Here is a 25,212-nt window from a genome sequence, read left to right as displayed (position 1 = left end):
TATGATCTATTTTGGTGAAGATCTATGAGCAATTGAGAAATGAATTTGGCTGTTGTTGGATGAAATATTCTACAGATGTCCATGAAGTCCACTTGGTTTATAATACTTTTTAAGTTTATTTAGTCTAACTTTATTTGTGGATGACCTATCTATTGGTGAGAGAGGTATATTGAAATAACTCAGTATAATTGTACTGAGGTCTAGATGAGTCTTTAATTGAGCCGTGTCTATTTTATGTACTTAGGTGCACTAAACTTTGGGGCATAAATATTTACTATCTTTATATCTTCTTGTTGGAATTTTTCATTTTAACAGTATAAAGTGATTTTCTGTGTCTTTTCTGATTAATTTTGGTTTATGGTCTTCTTTATCAGATATGAGAGTGGCTACTACTCTGCAATCCTAGTGATTCGAGAGTCTGAGGCAGAAGGATTGCAAATTTGAGACAAGTCTTGGCAATTTAATGAGACAACTGCCTAAAAAAAAATAATATTAAAAAAAGATGGAATGTAGCTCAATGGTAAAGTATGCCTGGGTTCAACCCCATACCCTCCCTCCAAAAAAAAAAAAAAAAAGATAAGCAAAATCTGACAATAGACAAGGCAGTGAAAAAACACTAGATAATCTAACTGATGTTTATCTAGTATCTTACAAGTTTGAAAGTAGTTCTTCATGTAGTATTTCACTTGACCCCCACAACTAGGTTATGACAGGGTATAATCATGTATTATTATGACATATGTATTAGTGTAGACATGTATCATTATGGTACCCATTTTATAGATGAAAAAAGAAAGTTAAAAAGGTTGAAATGGATTATCTAATGTCCTATGCCATACAGCTTGAAAATACAAGAGTTGAGGGTTGAACACAGGTATTCCAGCCTCCAACCCACTGCCATTTTTGTCACCTCAAGCCTTTGTCCTTTCCTTTCCTTCTCCACAATTTCCTAGCAAGTCCATCAGAGCTGTATGGGAATCAATGGTGCCCCTCTCACAACTGCCTCCCTGTATGAGCTGTGCCATCAACACTGCCCCCAGCCCCTGTATAGTTTAGGAATTACCAATATATATCTGCATGCTTCTTCATGTGAGCTCTTTCGGAAGCAGACCCTGAGACAATTCAAGGGCAAGTAGACTATTCAGGAGGTGATAAAGGCAAGATAAGAAGTAGATGAAGCAAGAAATGTTGGATTATCAAGCAAGTTGCCACACTGAGCAATACAGGGATCCCTGAAAAGCAACGTAGAATATGCAATTCAGAGTTCTCCTACCAGCGGGGCAGGTAAGCAAGGATATTCCTCCACCAACTTCTCTACTGTTTGGGGGAAGGGCCCTGTGTGCTAATTCTCCAGTGACTCCAGACTGTCCCACAACAGGACAGAGGAAGCTCCAGACCACAGAGAAAGTCAGGCTAAGAGAACCAGTGCACACAGGTGGAATCCAGCCAGTAGGGACAAAAATATAAAGAGCTAAGGGGACATGGGCAGGGCACCAACAGTTTCTGCTGGATATGTCAAAGGAGACACACCCAAGGAAATAAGAAATGTGAGTATTGTTGGAATTTGCCAGTACAGAAAATCCCCAAATTGTATTGCAACACAATTTAGGATTACCAGATTGAGCAAAACAAAACCAAAGAAGGGACCTAGTTGGGACATACATTAAAAATTCATTGGCTGTTTATCTTTAATTCAAATTGGGCATCCTGTATTTTGTCTGGCAACCCCAACCCAGTTACAGGGCACTCTGGTTGAACACTACCGTGCCCAATTTACAATCTCTTTTTAGCACACTTCCACAGCATACTTATAACTATTAAAAGTGGAATATAAGTCAGGAGCACAGATCTGGTGATTCTTCTACTCTTATAGTACTTGAAACCATATTAATCAATCAAGTTCTGAAAGAAGTAAAACTGACAATGCCATCAGTATTTAACTGGTGACCCAGGGACAGTTATAACACCAGTCTCACCAATTTTTATTAGTGTAGGTTGGTAGACAGCCTAGCATAGAGGCTAAAAATCAAGGCTGGGGAGTCAGAATCCCTGGGTTCAAATCCTGGCTCTGCTGCATGGTAGTTGAGTGACCTTTGTAAGCCTCCAATTCCTTATCTGTAAAATAGGGTTAGTGGTCCTTATCTAAAATATCATCATACAGATTAAATGTCATCTTCCAGATAGAGTACCCTTAGTAGATTTCAATAAATGATAGCTATTAAAATTATCAATAATACCCAGAAGGGTTTCAGAAGATAAGAACTGACTGAGGTTCTATTTGCCTGTCTTTGCAATTGCACATGAATGCCAGCACTCGGGAAGGTTGGCATTGAGTTCCACCATTGCCTCTGGTCTAGTTCCAGAACTTGTTCCAAGCTATGACCCAGGCTCCTAGGGCTGGCTAGAGACCATTCAGGAGAGAACAGCCTCTGAACAATGGTTCAGAAAGCCAGGGGACCCAGGAAATTCCTGAGATACTCTTAAGACCCCTCTGGGCATGGTTCTCTGCCACACTTACCTTTAGAAATGTACGGTTCATTGTCCGGCAACTGATGAGTGCCAAGAGCACTGGCCTCTGGCCTGGGCACTGGGACAGGGGGCCTGCTGGCCAGGTCCACAGAAAAGGCTTCGTCCTCATCCACTATGTGATAAACATCTTCTTCCCCACCAGGATGGTGCTGCTCTCTCTTCCAATTAGCCCTTTCCATGCTGTTCCCTAGAAACACAGAGAAAGGTATCTGAAAGCAATGGTCAAACAAATTGGGTAACAGCCAGTAATGAGAGCAGAGAAAATGACCATTCTTATCAATACAGTTCTGGCCTTGGGCAAAGGGCTTTCCTGCATCACCTTCTGCACCATCTTCTCAGAGAAACCCAATGTCTCCTTCATTTGCCACCCATCAGTGCAGCCGGAGAAGTGAGCATCAGGCTCTAATACATCAAATTAACTACTGTTACTTATCCCATTAGAACTGGGGGAAAGAGAGCACAACCCTGACAGGTCAAGGTCATGTGGGTCCATCCCCAGTGTGAGGATTCCTGGAGACCTGCCACCAAGTTCTCCAGCATCCTCCTTGTCCTCCTCAAAATGGTTCCAAGAAATAGCTTCTGAGGACTTCCTCCATGCCAAGCATTACCCCAGGTGTATCGCCTCATCATTATCTCCTTTGCTTTTATAATAATGCTGTGGCACAGTTATTTTTATTAATCTCACTTTGCAGATGAATAAACTGGGCCTGTAAGTAACTTGCCCAAAGCTACTTGGAGCCAGGTTGGCACCCAGGAAACATACCACAGCTGTACTCTTAACCCCCATAATCTCTTGCTTCTTTTGCAACCTCTAATCCCAACGCTGCTCCCCGCTGACCAAAAAGATTGAGAATGGAAACACGCTTCCCACCCTCTGCCCACCAGGGGCCCACAGCCCTCAAGTTTTCTCTGCAGTGTTCAGTTTCTTCTCCCTAGCATTTAATAATGGGCATTATTAAATGCCCATTTGAGATACAGGAATGAATAGAGACGGGGCCTTTAGGAGACTTATTGGGGACTTTTGGTTTGTTGCATTTGTTTCTGTGCTGCAGGGAGATTGCTCTTGGCTTTCTGGCATCATGGTCCAGGGGATTGACCAGGCTAATTCCAACTTATTAGAGGGCTCTAGTCCATAGGGCACTGCCCTCAAGATATATTTCTATTTATCTGCCCATCTTTGAACATATTGTGCAAGGGCATAAGGAACTCAGGGTGGGGGGGTGTTGTCTGATATTAACACAATGAGATGTCCTGGAAGAGCTGCTAGCCACCCTATAAGGGTGATAGTGAATCCCATAGCCTCTCTCTCTCTCTCTCTCACACACACACACACACACACAGTCCCCAGATACATTGGTTTTGCTTCAGTTCATCCAGCGAAACTCTTTCCTGCCTCAGGCCTGTTGTTCCTCTGCTTAGAACCTTCTTCCCTCCACATGGTGCCAGGCAACTGAGTGACTTCCCCAAGTCTCATCTGAACTGCCGCCTTCTCTAAGAGGTCTCACTGACCATCCAGTCCAAACTGAGTCCACCCTGTGGTTTATCCTCACCTTGCTTCACCCTTTGTCTTAGTGCTCGGGCTGTTCCTGCCTCTCTCCCTTCCTGGACTGTCAGCTACAGGAGGACAGCTCCTGCCCCTGGCTCCCTGCAATGTCTTCCAGTCAAATTCAGGGCCTTTCCCATGGCAGGTGTTCAGGAACATCCTTAGAATGAATGGATGAATAAATTCTGGGTGGAACGTGCTCTCTGGGACAAGCAGAGATCCATGCATCAGGTTTGAGCCTACACAACAGCCTGCGTACCGGAACTGCTCTCCTTCCCAACATCTTCCTGATCTGATCTGGGTAGACTCTGAGGGACCCTCAGGCAGATCTCAGGATACTATACTATCAGGGTAAGAGGAGGCCTTTTTCTCCATGGCAGAGAAATATTTATGGTTTTAGAAGTCATAGAAGAAAGTCAGGAGCCTAGGGACCAATAACAGCTACTTCCTTAGCAACGTCTGTCTACAGGTGGAACGTTTGTTGCAAGTGCCAGGAAGAAGCACTTTTACTGGACTGTGCATCCTGCTCCTCCTTCATTCTATCAGCAGCTACAGATAAGCACCCCAACTACTCCCTTGGCTCCTGCTAGGCAAACTAGAGACGTCTGAAGGAAGAATCTGCAGGCCACCCCAGCTGCCAGGCTCCCTGGGACCAACAAATGCTAGGGAAGCAAAAGAGAAAAATTGTAAGAGATTTGCTGCCCTAGGTAGAAGGTCACCTCAAAGGAACTGAATTCTGTGCTACTGGAGTCCCTGCCAGAATGAATTCTGAGCCTGTTTCTCATCACTCTCATCTTGATCAGATCAAGCCATTTAAAACAATTAACTAATGAATTAAACAACAAACATTTGCCAATATAGTCCAGGTACTGCTTAGTGCCAGGGACTGTATTTTATTGGGGACATAAAGTTAATCCCTGCCTAGAACTCTTCACAACTTTCTGATTCTGACTGGCTGCTGGCCTCATGAATGAAGTGAGGGGACAAGTTCTCAAAGCCTCGCTCCAGGTCACCTGTCCCAGCCTTATCTCTACGCTTCCCTTCCCACCCTTCATAGACACCAGGTCTGTTGTTACCAAACAAATTCCTCAAAGCTGCATTCTTTCCTCTCTGCAGAATCTAAGAGATCACATTAGACAGAAATGAGAGGCTGAGCAGAGAGTTGGGGAACAGTTCCAGTTTTGTCTGCATTGTACACTAAGCCTCCATGTAAGATTTTATTTGAAAACAATATTCAAGACACCCCTGGTGGGAATAAAAGCTTGGTAGAATATCACAAAGGAAAGTGATCTGTCAAACTCATAAATATGCACTTCCTTAGACCCAGCAATTTTATTTCTCCCCTGCCTGAGCTGCACATGTGTGCTTGCATGTGCTCGTGCTCTCTCACTTGCTCGCTCTCTCTCTCTCTCTTTTTTTCCCCAGCACTGGAAATTAAACCCATGGACACTTTATCACTGAGTTACATACCCAGCTCTTTCATTTTACTTATTTCTTTACTTATATTGGGGCAGGGCCTCGCCAAGTTGCAGAGGCTGGCCTCAGATTTGCAATCCTCCTACCTCAGTCTCCCAAGCCAAGTTGCTAGAATTACAGGGGCATGCCACCACTCCTGGCTCCAGCAGTTCCATTTCTAGTAATTTATAGTACACACAGACCCAAACATGTGAAAAGATAGTACACACAACAAAGCTATTATTGTGCAAAGGTTTATAAAAGCAAAAGGCTGAAGATGACCTAAATAATCTCAACAGGAAACTGGTTAAATACATTAGGTAATATTATATATAATGGAACACTAGCTGTTAAAAATGAATGTTTGTGCTTATGTGATATTTCTTGTGAATGAAAAGAAAAGAGGATACATTCATGTGCAAATGAACATGTTCAGGAGTTTTTTTGGAGAATCTATAGTGGGAGACTTATTTTCATTGCTTAACTTTTTGTATCACTTGAATTTTTACTGTTTGCATATTTTACAATATTAAAAAACAACAGCAACCAGTGAGAAACAAAGGGGAATCAAAAGAGGATTCCACTGTTTAAAAAAGAAAGGAAGGAAAGGAAAGCACTGCTCTAGACCTGAGATTCTCAAAGTGGGTCCTCAGACCAGCAGCACCATAACCCAGGAACTTGTCAGGAAGATGAATCTCAGGTCGCACCCCAACCTACTGAATCAGATACCCAGAAATCTGGGTTTTGACAAGCCCTCCAGGTGGGTCTGATGCACATTCAAGTTTGAGAACCTCTGCTAAAGGAAAAAATGTTAGAAAGCTTTGCTCTGGCAGCTAGTATGTACTGAACACCTACAATGTGTCACCTGTCCCTCCTGAGCCTCATCCTTTCAGCATTCTGCTTTCTGTATCTATCTACTTGATCAACAGGCACACTATAAGTTATAAATCACTGGATAGGGTTAAGGAATTATTTATACAATGCAATACTTTTCACCTATGAAATCCTCAATTCTAATAATGACAACATTATAAACCTGTGTTATGTGCCTGGCCCTGCTCTGAAGCCTAATGTACAATAACTCATTGAATCCTCACAACATTTATAGCTAAGGAAACTGAGGCCCAGAAGAGATGAGTAACTGGCCTGAGGTGTCCCAGCTAACCAAATGAGGAAGTGAGTACAGATCAGAGTCCACCATCAAAATAGTCTTGACTTAGTCAAACTTGTAGATATTCTCCTCCTCCACCAAAAAGTAATCACATCTTACTTTTCCTTATGTCCTCAGACTCACCTCCAGAATAGTGCTCTGCACGTAGTAGATACTACATAAATATCTATCAAATAAAAATAAACACATGTATTTTAAAAGACTTCTTACTAGAGGCAACTGGTCTACCAAATGAGTGGTTTCAGTGGCAGGAGCTTCTGGCCCATGGGTACCGGGCAGGAGGAATAGGTGGCAGAGATGAGTGGGGAGGAGGAGTACCTATCACCACATCAGATGCTATTATGTGGCAGCCTGTTCCTTGAGTGGGACAACCTTCATATGGAATCAGGCACTGTCTGTTTCTCTGTTTTTGCTTCCGTGTTCACAGTTACAACTTACCTTCTAAAAACTTGCGGATCATAGAGTCCTTAGTGGGCCGAGAGAAGCCATCTCCAGGGACAGGTTTAGATGTACTGGCCTGAAGCATTTCAACATCTAGAAGGAAAGGGAGACTAGGCGTTGATGTGTCGTTCTTCCACACAGGCAAGGTGACTTTATACATGGATTTACAACATTTAGCAACTTTCTTAAAAGATCCAGGTATTCAGAGCTGGGCATGGCAGAACACACCTGTAATCCCAGCAGCTCAGGAGGCTGAGGTAGGAAGATCACAAGTTTGAGGCCCAAATAAAAACTAAAAAAAAAGGGCTGGAGGTGTAGCTCAGTGGTAGAGCACTTGACTAGCACGCATGAGGCCCTGGGTTCACTCCCCAGCAACAGAAAACAAAATAAAATAAAAAAGATTTAAGCATTCATCTCATGCATCCTTTCATCCAATCATCTACTCAGTAAGAACATGTAGTGAGTATGAGCATAAAAGAAAGCAACATTCACCATCCCTGACCCTTTTTTCAGTCACAGACCCCAGAAGGTATAGTTACTCATATGCATTTGAAAGAACAGGGTGAATTTTGAAATATATACACCACAGCTTTGTTCACTATAGCACAACCAAAATGGATGTAGAAACAATAGAAAATAGATAAACTGTGGGTTATTCAAACAATGGAACATTATGCAATAGCTAAAAAGAATGGATTGGATTCACATCTATCAACATAGATATCTCAAAAACCTAGCAGTTGGGTGAAAAAGTTACAGACAGGTGACTACAGTATGTTGTGTTTATATAATGTCTGAAGGCCTTTAAATAGTGTTATAAATTGTTTCTAAATTCATAAAAATGTATTACACATATAAATATGCTGAGAATGGTAACATTAAATTCCTCATAGTGGTTAGCTCTGGAGAGGGAAAAAGGACAGCTAGATTCCAGTAGGCGTTAACAGGGATTGCACCTGAGACCACAATATTTAATTTTAAAAAATCTGAGACCAAAAAAACAAAAACAAAGAAAATACATATTCTTGAAGATTCTGATAAATCTGAAGAATCAGAATCTCCCAAAACATATATTTTAAATAATTAATATGTTACCCAAAGGGGAAAAATAAGATTCTTTTTTTGTATTTGCTTGTATATGTAAAAAAAAAAAAAAAAACTCTGGAAGGAGATGTAAGAAATTGGAATCAGTGGTTTCCTGGGAACTGAAAAGATGAAGACAAGAAATGGAGAAAGTTATTCCACTGGTATTTTAGTATTTTCTTTCCCTATTCAAAAAACATAAAAGAAGGAGGAGGAGGAGGAGGAAGAGGAAGAAAGAAATGCAGTGCTCTGACCATTGTTTGTGTCACCTTATTATCACAAAGGTACAAAACAAAACCAATTTCTCATCTCTACCTTTCTTAGTGGACACATTGCATGGACTATCATAGGCCTTGACACCCTCGAGTGCAAAAGCCCTGAGATTCCAAACAAGGAACCAATTAGTAAGTCACTATCCCCTCTTTGAACCCCTGAATTCTACAACAGAGGCTGTAGTGAGATTGGAGTGCACACCTAGGGGTTGGTTAATTTTCCAAAATGTTTTCTGACAAGAACTGATTCTTAATTCAAGACCAGCAAAATTCGAGACCACAGAATTTCTACTTATGAGATTTTCAGTTTAGTCCATTTAATTACAGTTTTATGGAGCATTTCCCCCATGGAGTTAGAATACTGGGAAGACGTATCCTACAGGTGTGTGCCCTGCTGGGAGCAGAACCCTCATCTAATTGACCAAGACCCTGTGTTACTATCCCCTCCCGGTCCATAGTGCAACCTCCACAGCCTGACCTTAACCCTGATCCCGCTCAACTTTTGAAATTCTTCATTTTGAAACTTCATTTACCCAACAACAAATCACAGAGGACCAAGGAAAGACCTGCTTGGGTCAGATACCCCCAGAAACGCAGGATGGGGGAAACTCTGCAGGCCTATCGCTGAGCTTCAAACTATAAGTCACAAAACCCTCTAGAAACCCACAGTTGGCTCAGGCCCTAGTGTCTCCAAGAACCTGGCCCAGGGCCCAGCAACCTCAGGACAGTTTCAATCACTATAACCAAATTCTTCAGGTTGGTAACAGCAGAACACAGACCTCACTTACACAATCTGTCATCCCTGTTGACAGGGTGGTGAAAGGGTCATGAGACAGCCCAGCCACTTTCACAAGCAAAGTTCAATATGAGAGAACTGTTTTCCATGTCTGAGAGGTGGCTGCAGAACTGACTACAAAGAAAATTAGCAAAATATAATATGTTAGAATACAGTAGCAGCAAGACCTGCCTGGCTGGAGCTGACATGCTAATAATAACTACCCTGGATCACAAGCCCCATCTTAGTGAGCTGAATGTGGGGGTGGGGGGAGGACTTAAAGAATGAATTAAAACAAAAGAGAAGAAAAAGAAAAAAAGAAGGCACATCAGTAATCAGACATTATCAACACCACGAGCCCTTGATGCGCTATGCATTGACGAGGACATAACAGTATTCTTACTGCATTCCTACCCAAAGCTCATAACCTCAGTACAATCACAAAAAACACTGACCCAGCCAGCCTGGGGGATGATCTATCAGATAGGGGATCAGCACTTTTCAAAGTACCTAGACAGAGAAAGACTGAGGAACTGTTTCAAACTGGAGGAGACTAAAGGGAAATAACTAATGCGTTGTAAGATCCTAGGCAGGATACCAGGACAGCAAAGGGACATTAGCAGGGAAACCAGTGAAAGCTGAACAAGGTCTGCAGTGTAGGAGGCTGTCCCAGACAACGGAAGCCCCTCACTGTGACCTTTGTACTGTGGCTAACTCAGATGCTAATATCAAGTAACCTGGGTAAAAGGTATGCGGGAGCTCTAGTATATTTGTAACGTTTCTCTAAGGCTAAAAGTTTGCTCAGAATATTTTTTTTTAAAGAAGAAAAATAGATGAGACGAGGAGGGGAGGAACTGTAACAAGAAGTAAAGAAGCATAACTCACTGGTGGCCCTGTGCTGAGCTTCTGTCCCACCCACCCACACTGTCAAGGCAAGCACCTTCCGATGACACATGCACATTTGGGTACAGGGATCAAAGTGGCACTCAACACGCCTCCTGTGAGAAACAGATCTTTTCACTTTAAAGTCATACCTTAACCGCATGATTCTGGAAGTAGACAAACTAGACTCTGCTAAACCTGTGCTCTGTGACCTTAGCAGAGTTACCAACCTCCTTGAGCCTCCCTGAGAGCGTCTAGCCGAATGGTTAGAGGCTTGAGCAGCATATCAGAATTCCCAGGTTCCAATTTTAATTTTCTACCTCTTTCATTCTCCTGGTTGTACGACTACACAGCCACCAGACCAACACCAACTAATATTTACAGGTCTATCAGAATGTTCAGACTCACAAAATGACCATGACTGGCATCCGTCTACTCAAAAGAATGCAGGATGCAGGCCACCATCACAATGTTAAGAAGCGTTCATTGACTAGGTGTGCCAGGCCATAAGTCCAGAGGAAAGGCCATGAGATCCCCAGCAGGCAGGTGTAGGAGCTGCCCTGGTGCAAAGCCTCTGTATTGCAGGAGCACCATTTTCCCATAGCACCCCCAGAGGCTGAGCTTCCAGTCATTGCCCTCAGAGAAGCCCTGGGTATGGGTCCCTTTCGGGTATTTATAGTTTATGTATAGCTCCTCCCAGGTCTAGATATAATTAACCAATCAGGGGTCATTTTTATCATAGGTAATGTTGCCTAGAAACACAGCTGACATTTGGCTCTTATCAGGTTACCAGGGTAACAGAGCTAGGAAGTCAACCAAAGGTCAAATTCTCATGCAGAAAGAGAAATGATAGCTGTTATAGTAACTCTTTGCCCATAATTATCTTGGGTCAAATTGCTTAATCCGCTCAGCTTCTCTTTTCCTGTCTGTAAAATGGTGATGATAATTGTACATATCTCATAGGGTTGTCCTGAATATTAAATGAGAAGCTTGCCAAGAGCATAGGATAGTGCGTAGCAGGGCTGGGGCTGGGGCTCAGTGATGCAGAGCTCGCCTAGCATGTGTGAGGCCCTGGGTTTTCAATCCCCAGAACAATAAAAAAAAAGAACAGTGCTTCACATATATGAATGCTTGTGACTATTATTATTACTGTTATTTGTTATTAGTAATCCCTATACAGAGGCTAACGTCTTAAGCAGAGAACAATTCAAAAAGGAAGAATCATTTGAAAATTTTTAACACTGGGAATGAAGCTCAGTGGTAAAGCAGTTACCTGGCATGTTCAAAGTTCTTGGTTCAATCCCTAGCACCACAAAAAAAAAAAAAGTTAAAATTGACAAATAACAATTGTATATATTTATGGGGTACAGGGTGATAATTTAGTATATTTATACATTGCATAATGATAAAAGCAGGGTAATCAGCATTCCTATCTCTTTAAACATTTATCTTTTTTTGTGTGTTGGGGACCTTTGAACACCTCCCTTTTAGTTTTTTATAAATACATAATCATTGTGAACTATAGTCACCCTACTGAACACTAGAATTTACTCTTCCTATGTAACTGTATTTTGGTACTACTGCCTAAGCTCCCATTATCTCCTCTCCCCACTACCCTTTCCTAACCTATAGAGCTTGGACAGTACTTCTAAGAGATCAATATTTTTATCTTCTACATATAAGTGAGAACATGTGCCATTTATCTTCTGTGCCTAGCTAGGTTCACTTAGCACAATGTCCTTCAGTTCATTCATGCTGCTACAAATGACATGGTTCCATTCATTTTTATGACTAGATAATATTCCATTGTGGGTGTGTATGTGTGTGTGTGTGTGCATGCATGCCCACACATCACATTTTCTTTATCCATTCATCCACCAATGGATACTTCAGTTGATTCCATATCTTGCTTATCATGGATAATGATAATCAAATTTCAGATTCTCATATTAACTCTTTGCCCACAATTATCTTGGGTCAAGGACATGGAAATGCAGAAATCTCATAGACATACTGATTTCGCTTCTTTTGGATATACACTCAGGCGTGGGATTTTGCTGGATTGCAGGGTAGTTCTGTTCTAGTTTTCTAAGGAACCCCCATTCTGTTTTCCACTATGGCTGTAACTAGCTTACATCCTACAAACAGTATATAAGAGCTCTCCTTCTCAGAATCCTCACTAGCATTTTTTTTTTTTTTTATGTTTTTGATCATAGTTACATGTATTCACAGTCTGAAACTGGGGTGAAATGGAACCTCATTGTGGTTTTGATTTGCATTTCCCTGATGGTTAATGATGTTGAGTGCTTTTCATATATGTGTTGGACATTTGCATATCTTCTTTTGAGAAGTGTCTACTCAGATTTTCACATTTTTAAATCAAATTATTGGGATTTTTTGCTATTGAGTTCTTTATATACTTTGGCCATTAATCCCTTACTGGGTGAATATTTTCTCCCATTTGTCTCTTTACTCTGTCCCTCCCCTGTTGGGGTGGGGTCAGAAGTTCCTTAGCTTGCTACAACCTCATTTATCTATTTTTGCTCCTGTTGCTTGAATTTGCACTGTTTCATAGTAAGTGTGTTTTAACTCGAGTCTTCTAATCTTTCTGCATGTATTCACAGTCTGAAATACCACGTTATATATTCCTTAGTAAAGATTTATACCCAATTGAATTTTAATATCTGAACATAGTTAAAGCATGAGGGATCTTAACACAAGGCTAATTCTTATTTTTTTTTAAGAAAGAGAAAGAATTTTTTAATATTTATTTTTAATTTTCGGTGGGCACAGCATCTTTATTTTATTTTGTATGTGGTGCTGAGGATCGAACCCAGCGCCCCACACATGCCAGGCGAGCGCATTACCACTTGAGCCACATCCCCAGCCCACAAGGCCAATTCTTTACAGAAGACTTATTTATAGGAGTCTGACTCACAGAAAAGATGTGCCAGACATTTTCTTTTTCATGGCCCCTGAAGACCATGTTTTCTAGCCTCCTTGGCCAAGGCTGAGCTGCTGCAGTACAGACCAGACATGAAGCCCCTGTCCACTTGCCTGGGTCTTCCTAGGCCCATCACACACTTTATTAGTGGCTGCAGCAATGAAACTCTGGGACAATCATAGCAGCTCTGCAGTCTGGCCCTGCTTCAAGCAGCCAGGATCATGGGTAAAGGCCAATCTTATATTTAATTGCACATAAATATCTTTGAATTAGACCATGAACAACAAATACATGTATGGGCCCCCACCCTCCTATTGTATATCTACGGCAAACATTCTCTCTGAACTCATAATCCTTTTCAACACAGCACCCAGGCACTCAATACCAGGAAACTAGCAGTGGCACATAAAATTATTTTTTAAACACTATTTGTCATACCTATATTAGGCACTAAACTTATGGTGGTGGCAGCTATTATTTTCATAATAATAAATAAAAGATACCTAGATGTTGGGAGTTAATAATCCATAATACCCTCTCGTAGTCGAAGTTTGACAACTGTTTGTGTGTATATGACCCGAGCCTACAGAGAGTAGCACAGGTGTGACTGAAATGCATAAGAAGATTCTTCAGGCAAAGGGAATCTGTTTTCAGACACGGGGTATTTTGTAAAGGAAGCAGAACAACAATCCTTGCATTCCTGGATGATCAGAGTTTGTACTGCAGATTCCAAGCACATAAGCTTCACCCCTTGCCAGGTAAAAATAAACGGAAATGCACCGAAGCTTGTTGGTCTAAGGAGAAGTGCAAAGTCATTTCATTTCAGCAAAGACAATAATGACAGCAACAAGGAGACTGTGGGGCACAGTTCCCTTCTAGAAGAGCCAGCTGCTGATTTATACCATATTTTAAGGAGTCAATCAGCAAGAATCCATTCCTGGAATGTAAGGAGCTTTCCAATGAGAGAACACCCCAGCAGGCACTTAATTAAGAACTGAATCAAGAGCAGCAGTGAATTCCCAATAAAGATGCCTCTGATACTCCCCGGGTGACGTAAATCTAGACCACTTAGCTGAGTGGACACTCCACGCAGATTATATGTTGTTAATTTAATATAAAATCAAGCCTGAGAATGTAATACAATAAAATGTCAGTTGCTGACAGACTATTCTTGGAAAAAGGCTCTCCAACCCCACAGGAAGCCAAAAGGACTTTTCTCCCTGCAGAAAGCACCTTGTGTGGCCAAGAAAAGAGGCTCAGAGTAGGAATCCCACGGTAAAACATCTGAAGATAACCTGAAACCAGCTCAGTTTCATTTGCACCAAATGGTTTGACTGACCACGTCAATAAGGAAGCCCAACTTTTTCATGCCCTAATGGAGAAGAGATTGGAAGGAGAGAAGACAGACAGACACATATGCGCAGAGAAGAATAACAGTCTGAAATCAGAGGCGCTGGGCAGTGATGGCTGGCATTGGAGATAAAAAAGAAGGGCTAAGAGTGAAAAGGTTAGGAGAAGCACAAAGGCTCTCTGCGGTCCCTCTGTTGGGCAGGCACGAAGCCCCTCTGCCACACAGGGGTCCATTCGAGGGATGCATTTAGTTACATGGTGTTTTTGTTTAGTATCCAGGTCTCCCAGCAGAACACAAGTTCTGGAAGTCAGGGACTGTGCCAGGTGTTCATTGACTGCTCCTCACCTGGCACCAAGTGACTCGGACACACAAAGGGTTCCATAAATATCTGTTGAATGAATGAATGACTGAGCAAACAAACTAGTGAAGGAACAAGGAAGACACGCATACAGAGGCATCGAGCTTTGGGAAGGAACCTGGGCATTTCCTGAGCTAAGAAAAGAGAAGGGCAATTCAGGCAGGAAGGACAGCACGGGAAAACGAAAGCCATGACTGCAAAGGCAGCTGGCAGAGGCTGGAAGAGTTACTGCTGCCCCCATTGATCCCTCACAAAGGGGCATCTGACAGATGTCTGGCCACCACCTGTCAGGAAAGCAAAGTCTTTGCATTGGAATGCTGCTAACTCTCTCACACTTGGACTCCCAGGAAGTCTGGGATGACGTTTTGTTTCCCAGCACTTCAAATTCAAGAACTGGTTGGACATCTGCTGTGCACAGCATTGTATTGAGCCCTGGGGAGGATACAAAGTCACAAGACACACTTCCCACAGAGGCCAGGAGCCCAAGAAACAGGTGAATAACCAGAGCCCAAGGGGATTTGTATGCAGTGCTCTGCAAGCAAGCATGTAAAAATAGAGAGGAAGGAGATTGTTGCTGCTGCTGCTGCTGCTGCAACAATCTTATTAACTTATTAACTTTAGAACCATCAATCCAGTGCTTTTCTAAGTGCGTAAATCTCAACACAGTTCTTACGCTTAGGAAATTACAAAGTGCGCTGTGCTCACAGCACTGTCTCTGCAGTGTTCTATCCCAGCTGGTAACACCATGGGGGCCCCCTCCAGCACCACTGCCCTGAAGCATCTCTTGTCTCTATGGGTCAGAATCTTCCCAAAAGGGAGAGCAAGAGGATGATAGCCTCTGCAGCTGCAGGAAAGGAGGCTCCTGAGGGAAAAGGGTGCAGATAAGGCAGGCTGCAGAAGCAAACCAGTAACTTAGTAATTTTGCTTAGGAATTGTCCTTTGGCTTCACTCAGATCTACAGGGCTGAGCTGCTCAACCATGCCCTCCATTATGGAGGGAACCCAGTTGTGGGCGGGCATGCAATCAGGAAGCTCAAGTAAAGAAAACACAAACTGATCGGTCACATGATGCCAGTTCTCAGCTAGGGCCACAGCAGCTCTGGCCATCTACAAACTCAAGCTGACACAGACGGTAAAGAAGGGATTAGAGTTCAAAGGAACTCTAACAGGTTACCGTGAAGTAGAATAGCTATATGGAATGACTATTAAATTAGAGATTAGATTAGAGAGACCCTTGTGAGTCTGTAATTTCTAGTAACAAGACACTATACCTTTCTCTTTGGCTCCTTTCTCTTATGGAAGAAGCACAAGCCTCTGAGATATGTAAGCAAAGACAGAATCCACCAAGTGATTCCCTTGGAGACTGACAAGGGCCTCCCAGAACTAGCTCCTGAGGCCTTCATACCCAGAGCTTCAGGGAAGTGACTAGTCACTAGGCAAAGTTTTCATAATAAAATTAATGACCAACATCAAAGGACCGCCAGTACTATCACATCATTCTCTGAAGGGAAGGAGAGAGGCAACAGAACTAAAGGAGAAAAGATTAGGAGATAGTGAAAACACCTACAGACACGCTTAGTTTGATTTTAAATTAGTGTTTCCATAAGCTTATCCATAAAGACATTTATTTCTTACATAGTAAAGTGTGGAAGTTGATGATTTAAGTCTGTGGAGTCTTGATCAAAAAATTCTCAAGAGGATTGACAGCAAAGTAGGTCTAATAATAAAGACATGCAGTTGCCACCTGGTGGCAGCATATCTAAACTAAAGACTGCGAGGGGTGTGTGTGTGTGTGTGTGTGTGTATGTGTGTGTATGTGTGTGTGAGTGTGTGTGTGTGTGTGTGTATGTGTGTGTGTATACACAAAAGTTTCAGGGAAAGAGAGCCTAGAGCAGGATCATAAAATCTCAGGTTCAGCTCCCAGTTCCCCTTTACTCAATACCGGGAATTTCCCTTGTCGATCTTTCTACTCAGTGGTTGTTCTAGAATCTCCTTTGGTAAAGGGGAGCTCATCACATCTCTTTCCCCCCACTCAAGTCAGAAAGAGACAGATCTGTCTCCAAAACAGTTAGAGCATCTCCAAAGTAGTTCTACAAACTGGTCTAAAGGCCACTGGTCCACAATACTGGTCCAGCAAGCAGGTGAATGAATGAGCAAGTGAGTGAAGGAACACAGCCCAATTTTGTAATGTGTTTATTTTCGGCATTTAGGGTAACCATCACAAACAGCCACACAGGAAGGGGATAGATAACCCTGGCTATTTAGACATTGGAAAACACTTCCTCTGATTTGCCCATCCCAGGGTTGGCAAATGCAGATCCCAGAAGGGCACACCAGGAAAGCCCTCAACCCCATCCAAACGCCCAGATTCCTGATCCAAGTTCTTCCTTGATGGAACTTAGATTAATTACTAACTCTTGGAGCTCTGGAAAAGGGAGATCATTCTATCCACCAAGCCTAAGGACCATCAGATAAGATGACAGAGATGAAAGCAGTCAGTGGACTTCAAAGGGCTGCCAGATACTGAATTATGGCCTTCCTGGCTAGTGCTGCAATAAGCATTTTAGATTTATCAGTATGGTCTCTATCCTACTTGTTTAGGAACCAAGCTGCCTTCTCACTCAGATAGTCAACACCAGTAAAATGAATGACTCTTCCCAGGTCCAAGTTGCTGCATCTTCTGAGTCAGTAGGGAAGGGACCGTTCTCAAGGTTAAATCTAATAATTGCAGAGACAGAAACAAACCAAACATGTCTAAAATCCCAAATTTCAGAGATTATATGATCTAGCAAATGAAAAATGTGGTGGGTTTCCATTTCTCGCTCAAAATGGAGCCACATTCTATAGCCTGCCTCTCTCCTGGTAGCCCCCTTCCAGCTCCACAATGACCAAATCTCCCCACCCCCAGGCACCATGGGACTTTACAAATTGCCAATCAGCCACAAACCAGCCTAGGTGCCCAGCACACGTTGCTGTGGGAAGAGCTGGGGAACCTCAGAATTTCCACTGTGAAGGGCCCAACAGACAAGGAGTAATGGGATGGATGCCTTTAGCATTCCCTGCAGGAGTCCAGTGATACAGTAGGGAGCTCCATGTACTGGAGCATCCAGGGGGATAACAAGGGTTAAGACTATGTCAACACAAAGTGCCAGGAAAGTGGGGAGTTTTTTCATTGTGGGACAGTCCTATAACTAGGGGACAGGGCAGAAATGATGCATAGTCTCTGGATTCCCAAGGGGTTCCCATGGTTCTCCAAGTGTTCTTTTGTGAATGGGTCCCTGTTCCACAGTGGGAAGGACTGGTCTTGGTCCATCTTGTATCTCCAGCGCCCAGGAGAGGCAAGGAGCTAGAATACACAGATGCTCCAGAATGCTTGTTGGGTATGTAGGCGAACAGATGTGCAAGTGCAGGGGTGCCAGAGGCTGTCTGGTTATCTGATGTCTGAAGTATAGATAGGGGAAGCATGAGTACAGAGGTTAAGGGTTTCTTTAAATGAAATGGACTAAAATTTACAATGTTCGAGGAAAATTTCTAGCCTGGAATAAAAAATATGATCCTAGAGAAAGGCCTGGATTCAAATATAGGCTCTCCCACTTATCAGTTGGGGCACTTTGGGAAAGTTGTTTAACTTCTCAGTGCCTCAGTTTCCCCACTTTTAAGGTGCAGATAATGAAGTGGCCCTGTCTGGATGCTTTAAGGATTCAATGAGACAAAGGATGTGGATGGTAGGAATGATGCCTTCCATTCTCATGTGCCTGACAGGCCATAGCTATTTGGGAAAAGCACACACTAGTGCTTCCAGTCCTCCCAATTAGGTGCTGGAAGGGGGCTTCTACTACCCTCTACCCCAGAGAAGCAGCTGATCTCAATGGCAAAGGCCTAACAATCACTGGCCCACATCTTGCAGGTGCTGGGGTCAGAGTCAAAGACTTTGCTGGTGTCAGGGACACCCCAAGTCCCCAACGAACCTATGCCTATTGCTCCAAGGCACATGCATGGTGCCTGCTTTACGGGAGTTTGTGCATGAGAAACTTAGAACTGCCTCCTTGCAGTCCCTGGAAGGGTGACAACATCCAAGCTAGCCCAATCCAGAAAGTCCTCTGCCCATAAAGCTGATACATTGCTGGGTATCTGTCTTTATCTTTCTTTCTTTCTTTCTCTCTCTTTTTCCCCACAGTGCTGGGAATTAAATCCAGGGTGTCACGCATGCTAGGAAAGTGTTCTACCACTGGCTACATCCCTGGTCTGTGTCATGTTTCCTGAATCTACTAATTAGACTCAGAAGAAAGGAGGGCTAAGTCTTGGACAGTGCTTAGCACTTGATAGCAAATGATGGTAAAGACATTAAGAATCCTCTTAGACGGCCTGTTGTGTGGTTCTCCTGCTTCACCACCAACCAGTACATGCATTGCAATCCGATGCTAATTAGATCAGCAATTCTCAAGGGTGGCACACTGCCCCCTAGGGGGCATTTTGAAGATCTAGGAGAGTATTTTGGGTTGTCACCAAGACTAGGGACACCAAGGGCATTCAATAGAAGGGGCAAGGAAGCCAGACACCCTGCAATGTGTGGGACAGCCTTGCAAAATGAAGTGTTGGTGTCCCCCATGACTTTCGTTATCCCATTACACATATATAAGTTAAAAAAAAGCTTATAATACATATTTATACATATGTGTACATTTGTGCATATCTGTGTACATATATATATATATATATATATATATATATATATATACACACACATATACGTGTGTGTATGCAAAATTTTAAATTTAATATCAACAAATATAAGGAAAAGATGTAATACCAAACTATTATTAATGCTACATTGACTGGGGGGGGGGTCATATAGACTTTTATCAACTCAGTTGTACATTTCTATTTTATTTCAAGTGTTTGTAAAAATGTTATTACTTTTGAAAGTGGAAAAATAAAATAAAAACAACATACTTACTCCCAAATGGTCAAAATTAGTTAAGAAATTTATAAGAAAAAAAATCACGTCCTGCAGCATGATATTTTAGAAATAAGTTTACTGTGTATTAACACAGTAAAATCAGGTTATCCCCCCGCAAAAAAAAAAAAAAAAAAACCTGCTTATTTTCTGAGCCTAGAACCTAACTCTTTCATATGTAAATATCTTTTATTTTTGCATGCTCTGAATTTTCCAGGAACTCATTTATTAGAAAATTGTGAAGAGAAGTTCACAATTTCAGAAAATCCAGGCATTGATGTCAACATTCCTCGTAGCCTTTGAGTCAGCAAGATATTGGATGCGTGTCAATCTCCATCTGAGGCCATGACATTGACAGTGATCATGAATGCAGGTGTCTACCTGGAACTGTTTCAAGTGTCTTCATGGGCAGGCATGCCTGGCCATGTCCTCTCCCTTAATTTCTATTTAACATTTCAAATAGGGCAGGACACTGAGTGTCTCAGGGTTTCATGTGTAGGTACGCTATATTATACATGAATGTCATGCAGGGTAGCAAAGGGGGCTTTACGAAATGTTGGTTATAAAAAGAGGCTGTTGCAGGGCTGGGGTTGTGGCTCAGTGGTAAAGGGTTCGCCTAGCATGTGCGAGGCACCGGGTTTGATCCTCAGCACCACATAAAAATAAATAAATAAAATAAAGGTATTGTGTCCAATACAATTAAAAAAAAAAAAAAAAGCGGCTGTTGGACCAGGCAGGGGGACTGGAGCTTCTCGAATCACAAGACAATGCCTTTGTGAGTTGTGACTTCCAGGCAAACCCTCACAGCAGCCACAACAGGGGAAGTGTGGGGAAGGGTTCTACGTGCCACAGCACATGACTGCAGGACTAAAACGAACACAGGATCTTCATTTGTCTGAGTGGGGCAGGGGTAAGCAGGGACTTCCCCAAACAGACCAGAATGAAGAAAGTCATTTCTCAGCAGAAACATGCAACCAGAACTGGCCGGGCTACTTACAGAGGTCTTCAGTGGCCGCAGGGGCGAAGGCAGCCATGGACTCATACAGCTCTTCGTCACAGCCGGGGTTGAGGGAGCATTTCATGAGCAGGTCTGTGGACAGGTGGGCCATGGACTCGTACACGGCGTCAGCCTCAGCCTCCTCCCCGTGCATCAGCTCCTCTTTGATATGACTCTTCAGCATGTCTACAGTCTCCTGCAAGAGAAGACGGCCCACAGGCACAATGACACTGAGCCAGGCGCATTTCGGTCCCCAGGGGGCCTGAAGCAGGCATTCGCAGGAGTCAGGATTGCATTTGCCTGGGGAACCTGTGTTCTCCCTGGGGCCAAGCTTTAGGCATTATTTTTTCTTTCCTTACATTGTGTTCTTTGCTTTAATCATCATATCTTCCCCTAACACTAATCAGGGTTATGCTCTTAAGAGACACTGATTAAATATTCAACAGCTAGAGGATACAAATAAGAAATTACTTTCTCCTGAGCACCTCTCATGGGTCAGTGCGATGCTGGTTGTATAACTAGATGCATGCTATTCTTTCCACGCTGCTTGAGAAAGTTATTATTTCCTAGTTTACAAACAAAGCTCAGAAAAATTGTGGTGCTTTACTTTAGGGGTTACAGTCCTGGATTCTGACCTTTCTACTTCATCCTAGTGGTTTCTCAATAGGGAGCAAATGACACAAGAGGCCACAGAGAAATGCAAGCTGGCCCAACTGAGCCTTGCTTCTGGGTCCCAGAGTGACTCCCTCAGACCCCATCCCTTCTGGCAGGCTTTTTCAAGGCGCCTGGTGGTTTCCAGAGCTTCGTGTTGTATGCCCAAGGAAAGAGCTGGTCCTAGTGGAAGAGCCCTGGAGTCAGTAAAGATGCTCGCAGTCATTCTGCCTCTAGGTGGTTGTGAAGCTAGAGAGCCCACTTCTCTGAAACCGCTGCAACAATCTTTTCTGGTAAGAAACTTAGGTGTGTCACAATCCTTATCTCCACCCACAGAAAATCCTCATTTTCATCATCACTGCCCAAGAAAGTTGCTCTTTCACTGATTCTTTGCATTGGTTTCCTGGTAGGACTGAGTGGACTGGTGACAGCTACACAGTATTGGAGATTCCAGGTTGGGCATTTGATTTTGAGGTGGTGGGGAAAAAAGGTGGGTTGATTTTTAGGGGCCATAAGCAACATGCGGGGATAACCTTTTGGCAGCAAGGTTGAAGACACATTGGTGGAAGGTGACGATATAGCAAAGATGATTCAAGAAATGTGAACCAGATTAACTTCAATGCACACTAAAAGTGCATATTTAAACTTCCCTGTGTGGGACAAGGGTGTAGCTCAGGGGTGTAGCTTGCTTAGCATGCTTGAGGTCCTAGGTTCAATCCCCAGTACTGCAGAAATAAATAAGTCAATAAACTTCCCTGTTATATAAAGCAGGATAATAAGCCCTGGCTTTAGGATCAAACTAGGTTCCAATCCCATCTCCACACTTTCCATGTGCGTGGCTCGAGGCACAACCACTTTGCCTTTCTAAGTCTTTTTTCTCATTCACAAACCAGGGATCACAATGCTGTCAACTTCAAAGGATTGTGATGAGGATTAAACGAGATAATGCATTTGCCAATTAAATAAACTCAATAAATATTACTACCATGAATACCATATGTCCTTAGTAAAAATAATTGACAAGAAAGTGAAATGAAATATTCTGAGACTACAAGGGCCTCTTAGATCCATTTATGTCAGTGAGACCCAAAATCAGGATTTATACCATTCTGTTCATTCAAAAATGCTGAGGAAGGCCCCTCTGTGTGCTTTGGTGGGTCCCTGCCTTATAGATTTTCCAATACGGAGCAGAGTTAAGAGTCTGGAAAGCTGTCAGGCTCACTCCCTTCTGGAGGTAGACAGCCAGCCTGGACAGTCAGTGTTCATGGCTTCTCTTGGGGGTCACAGCCCCATGTGAAAGACTGAGCCATTCTTAGGTGCCCTCTGAGGGTCTGTGAAGGAGACGGTAAAGCAGGAATGAGTGGAGTCAGGAAGAGCAACTGCCTCCAGGACAATAGTGGCAATATTGGGCGCAGGAAAAATGTAGGCAAGGGGTGAGATCAGACTCAGGGAAAGACACAGAAGCCAATGATCAAGGAGGAAAGGGGTCCCAAAACCGGATGAGCAGATAAACTGGGTGCATCTGCCTGTCTTAAGTTCAGATCCAGGCAGAGAGTCAGAACCTCACTGCCCGCCTCAGGTGCTGAACCTTTTTGTGGTATCTGCTAATTAATCCTAACACAGTTCACCTGGGGCTGAAGTTGTACCAGGTAATTGGGAAGATCTGGAGGTAGGTGGGGAGGTAGGTAGGTGATGAAGAGAATCAGCAACAATCTTTAGCCAATCCACCCTATAAATACTTCTCTAAATTCTTTGAGGGTGCTTCTCAGAGCTTGCATTATTTCATTTTATCCTCAAAACAACTCTATGAGTAGAACTGTTATGATCTCCCTTCTGTCCATGAAGTCACATGTCTACCAAGTGTATATAGGAATTTGGACCCATGTGACTTCAGGGCTCATTTCAAGCCCACCCCCCCATACTGCCCACAGCCAGAAGAGGCCCAAAGGACATTCCAGGGATGGAATCTGTCTGTATCTTTGTAAAGAGGAAGACATAGCCACATGATGCACTTCCAATCTTGGGGTCCCCTCGCCTTGATCTTACCACATACTCATCGATGAACTGCCGCAGGTCCCTGAAGCCATGCTTCTCAGCGATGGTATTGGGGTAGTGGCCATGCTTGTTGGCCACACTGTATGCCTGCACGGCTCCTGGGCATGTGAGCAGCAAGGCGGTCAGGTTCTTCAGCCCATACTTTGCAGCAAAATGCAACAAGGTGGGCAGCTCTTCGTCCCTCTGATCTGAAAAAAGGGTCAAGGAGAACTTAATTGACAGATAACAATGAAGGCACAGGAGATGAAGCTTCCAAGTCTAGCATGACACCCAGTAGACACTCAATTATTACTTACTAGTTGATTGGCATATCATCTGACATGCTTCCTTTGGGGTACCCCTGAAGATCATGTATTCATATGACAGAGAAAAATAAAATTTTAATTAATTAGCATACCAATAATTAATAGCCTACCTTCTCGCTCCAAAAGTATTGGAAAAACTTAGAAATAGTACCAATTCAGAAGGTGCTGATTTCGTTCTTTGCAGTGCTAGGGATGGTACCCAGGGCCTCATGCAAACTTGGCAAGGGCTGTACTGCTGAACTCCACCCCAGCCCTACAAGATGATGATTTCTAGGGACTTAAATATCCACCACAAGTTGCAGCAAAGATCATATTTTGACCTTCTCCGCAAAGTTCAGAGTGCTTTGAAACTATTGTTTTGTGCTAAGAGAAAGAAGCCCATCCTTTTAATTCTTATTCCCAATTTCATAATAAGAATACCAAAAAAGTAGATATGATTGTGTTGTGGAGTTGGAAGGAAAATCTTTTTTCTCCTTAAAGTTGATTTGTGGGACTAACAATTTATATTATATACCATTATATAGATGTATATATACATATATGATATAATAGCAAACCCAGCTTCCTATTCACCAGGTCATGATACTTGGGAAGAAGGGTCTAAAACCATCCCCAGGTTCCCCGACTGTCAGGCCATGAAATATTCTCTCCTGAGCCCTGAGTTGAGGCATATAGAGTAGTAACATCTACCAGACATGATGAAAGAACATTCCACAGCAGAAAAGTGAGGGGAGGTAACAAGAAAGAACACCCTCAGGACCAGGCTTTGAAGTTAAGGTAGCTCCAACCTATGGTCCTCAGGCTATGGAAGGCTGTGACGCAGGCAGAGGGAAGCCATGGGACTTGGTTCCATTTGGGCAGGGCCACCGTGGTATGACAGAAGAATGGTGTCCACAAGAAAACTGCAAAGGCATCCTGTCCAGAGCACTGGGCACCATCCTCGTGTGAGTGGTGTGACTGTCCCACAGTGTACAAGGCCTTCTCCTCCCTCACAGGACAGACACTGGTTTAGGTCTATAAGGAGCTGGCCTCCTGGAAACATTTCCACTCATTGCTGAGCTAAGAACCTAGCAAAGAAAAGTCAGACTCAGCTGGCAAGCTCGAGGACAGAGGCCCCAGCATGCTGGGGAGCCCGCAGCAGGTGGTGCAACAGGTGGACGTCTGGAGAAGGCCTCTTAGAGGGAAGCACCGCCTGAACTGCTGTGGGGAGATGAGGAGAAGCGAGCCACGCAAGGGGCAACCAAGGCGGGGACCAAGAAACTGTTCCCATGAGTGGAGTGGCAAGACACGGGTGACAGAAGGTCATCCCATCCTTAGAGCAGGACCTAGAAGCCAAGGGACGGGCAGAGAGAGGTGAGGGCAGCAGCCCTGGGGAAGGGCTTGTTAGCAGGCTGAGGCTTTGAACTTCACCCAGAAGGCGAGTGGGAACTACCATGTGTTTCTA

The 25,212-nt window shown here is 43.3% G+C and overlaps 1 protein-coding gene across 1 annotated transcript in view; it reads right to left on the bottom strand.

Moving 5' to 3' along the window:
- The window catches only part of Pik3ap1 (phosphoinositide-3-kinase adaptor protein 1), a 117,035-nt gene that overhangs the window by 32,483 nt on the left and 59,340 nt on the right, over nt 1–25,212 (bottom strand). The window contains exons 7-10 of the mRNA XM_027929977.2: nt 23,455–23,651; nt 20,758–20,953; nt 7,137–7,232; nt 2,519–2,716 (exon numbers count right to left, since the gene is read on the bottom strand). Coding sequence (XP_027785778.1) covers nt 2,519–2,716; nt 7,137–7,232; nt 20,758–20,953; nt 23,455–23,651 — 687 coding nt within the window. The remainder of the gene's footprint in view (nt 1–2,518; nt 2,717–7,136; nt 7,233–20,757; nt 20,954–23,454; nt 23,652–25,212) is intronic.

The sequence above is a fragment of the Marmota flaviventris genome, chromosome 4, assembly GCF_047511675.1.
Source record: "Marmota flaviventris isolate mMarFla1 chromosome 4, mMarFla1.hap1, whole genome shotgun sequence".
Classification (NCBI taxonomy): Eukaryota; Metazoa; Chordata; class Mammalia; order Rodentia; family Sciuridae; genus Marmota; species Marmota flaviventris.
Note: the sequence above shows the minus strand (reverse complement) of the source record. Positions and strands in the feature narration are given on the sequence as shown.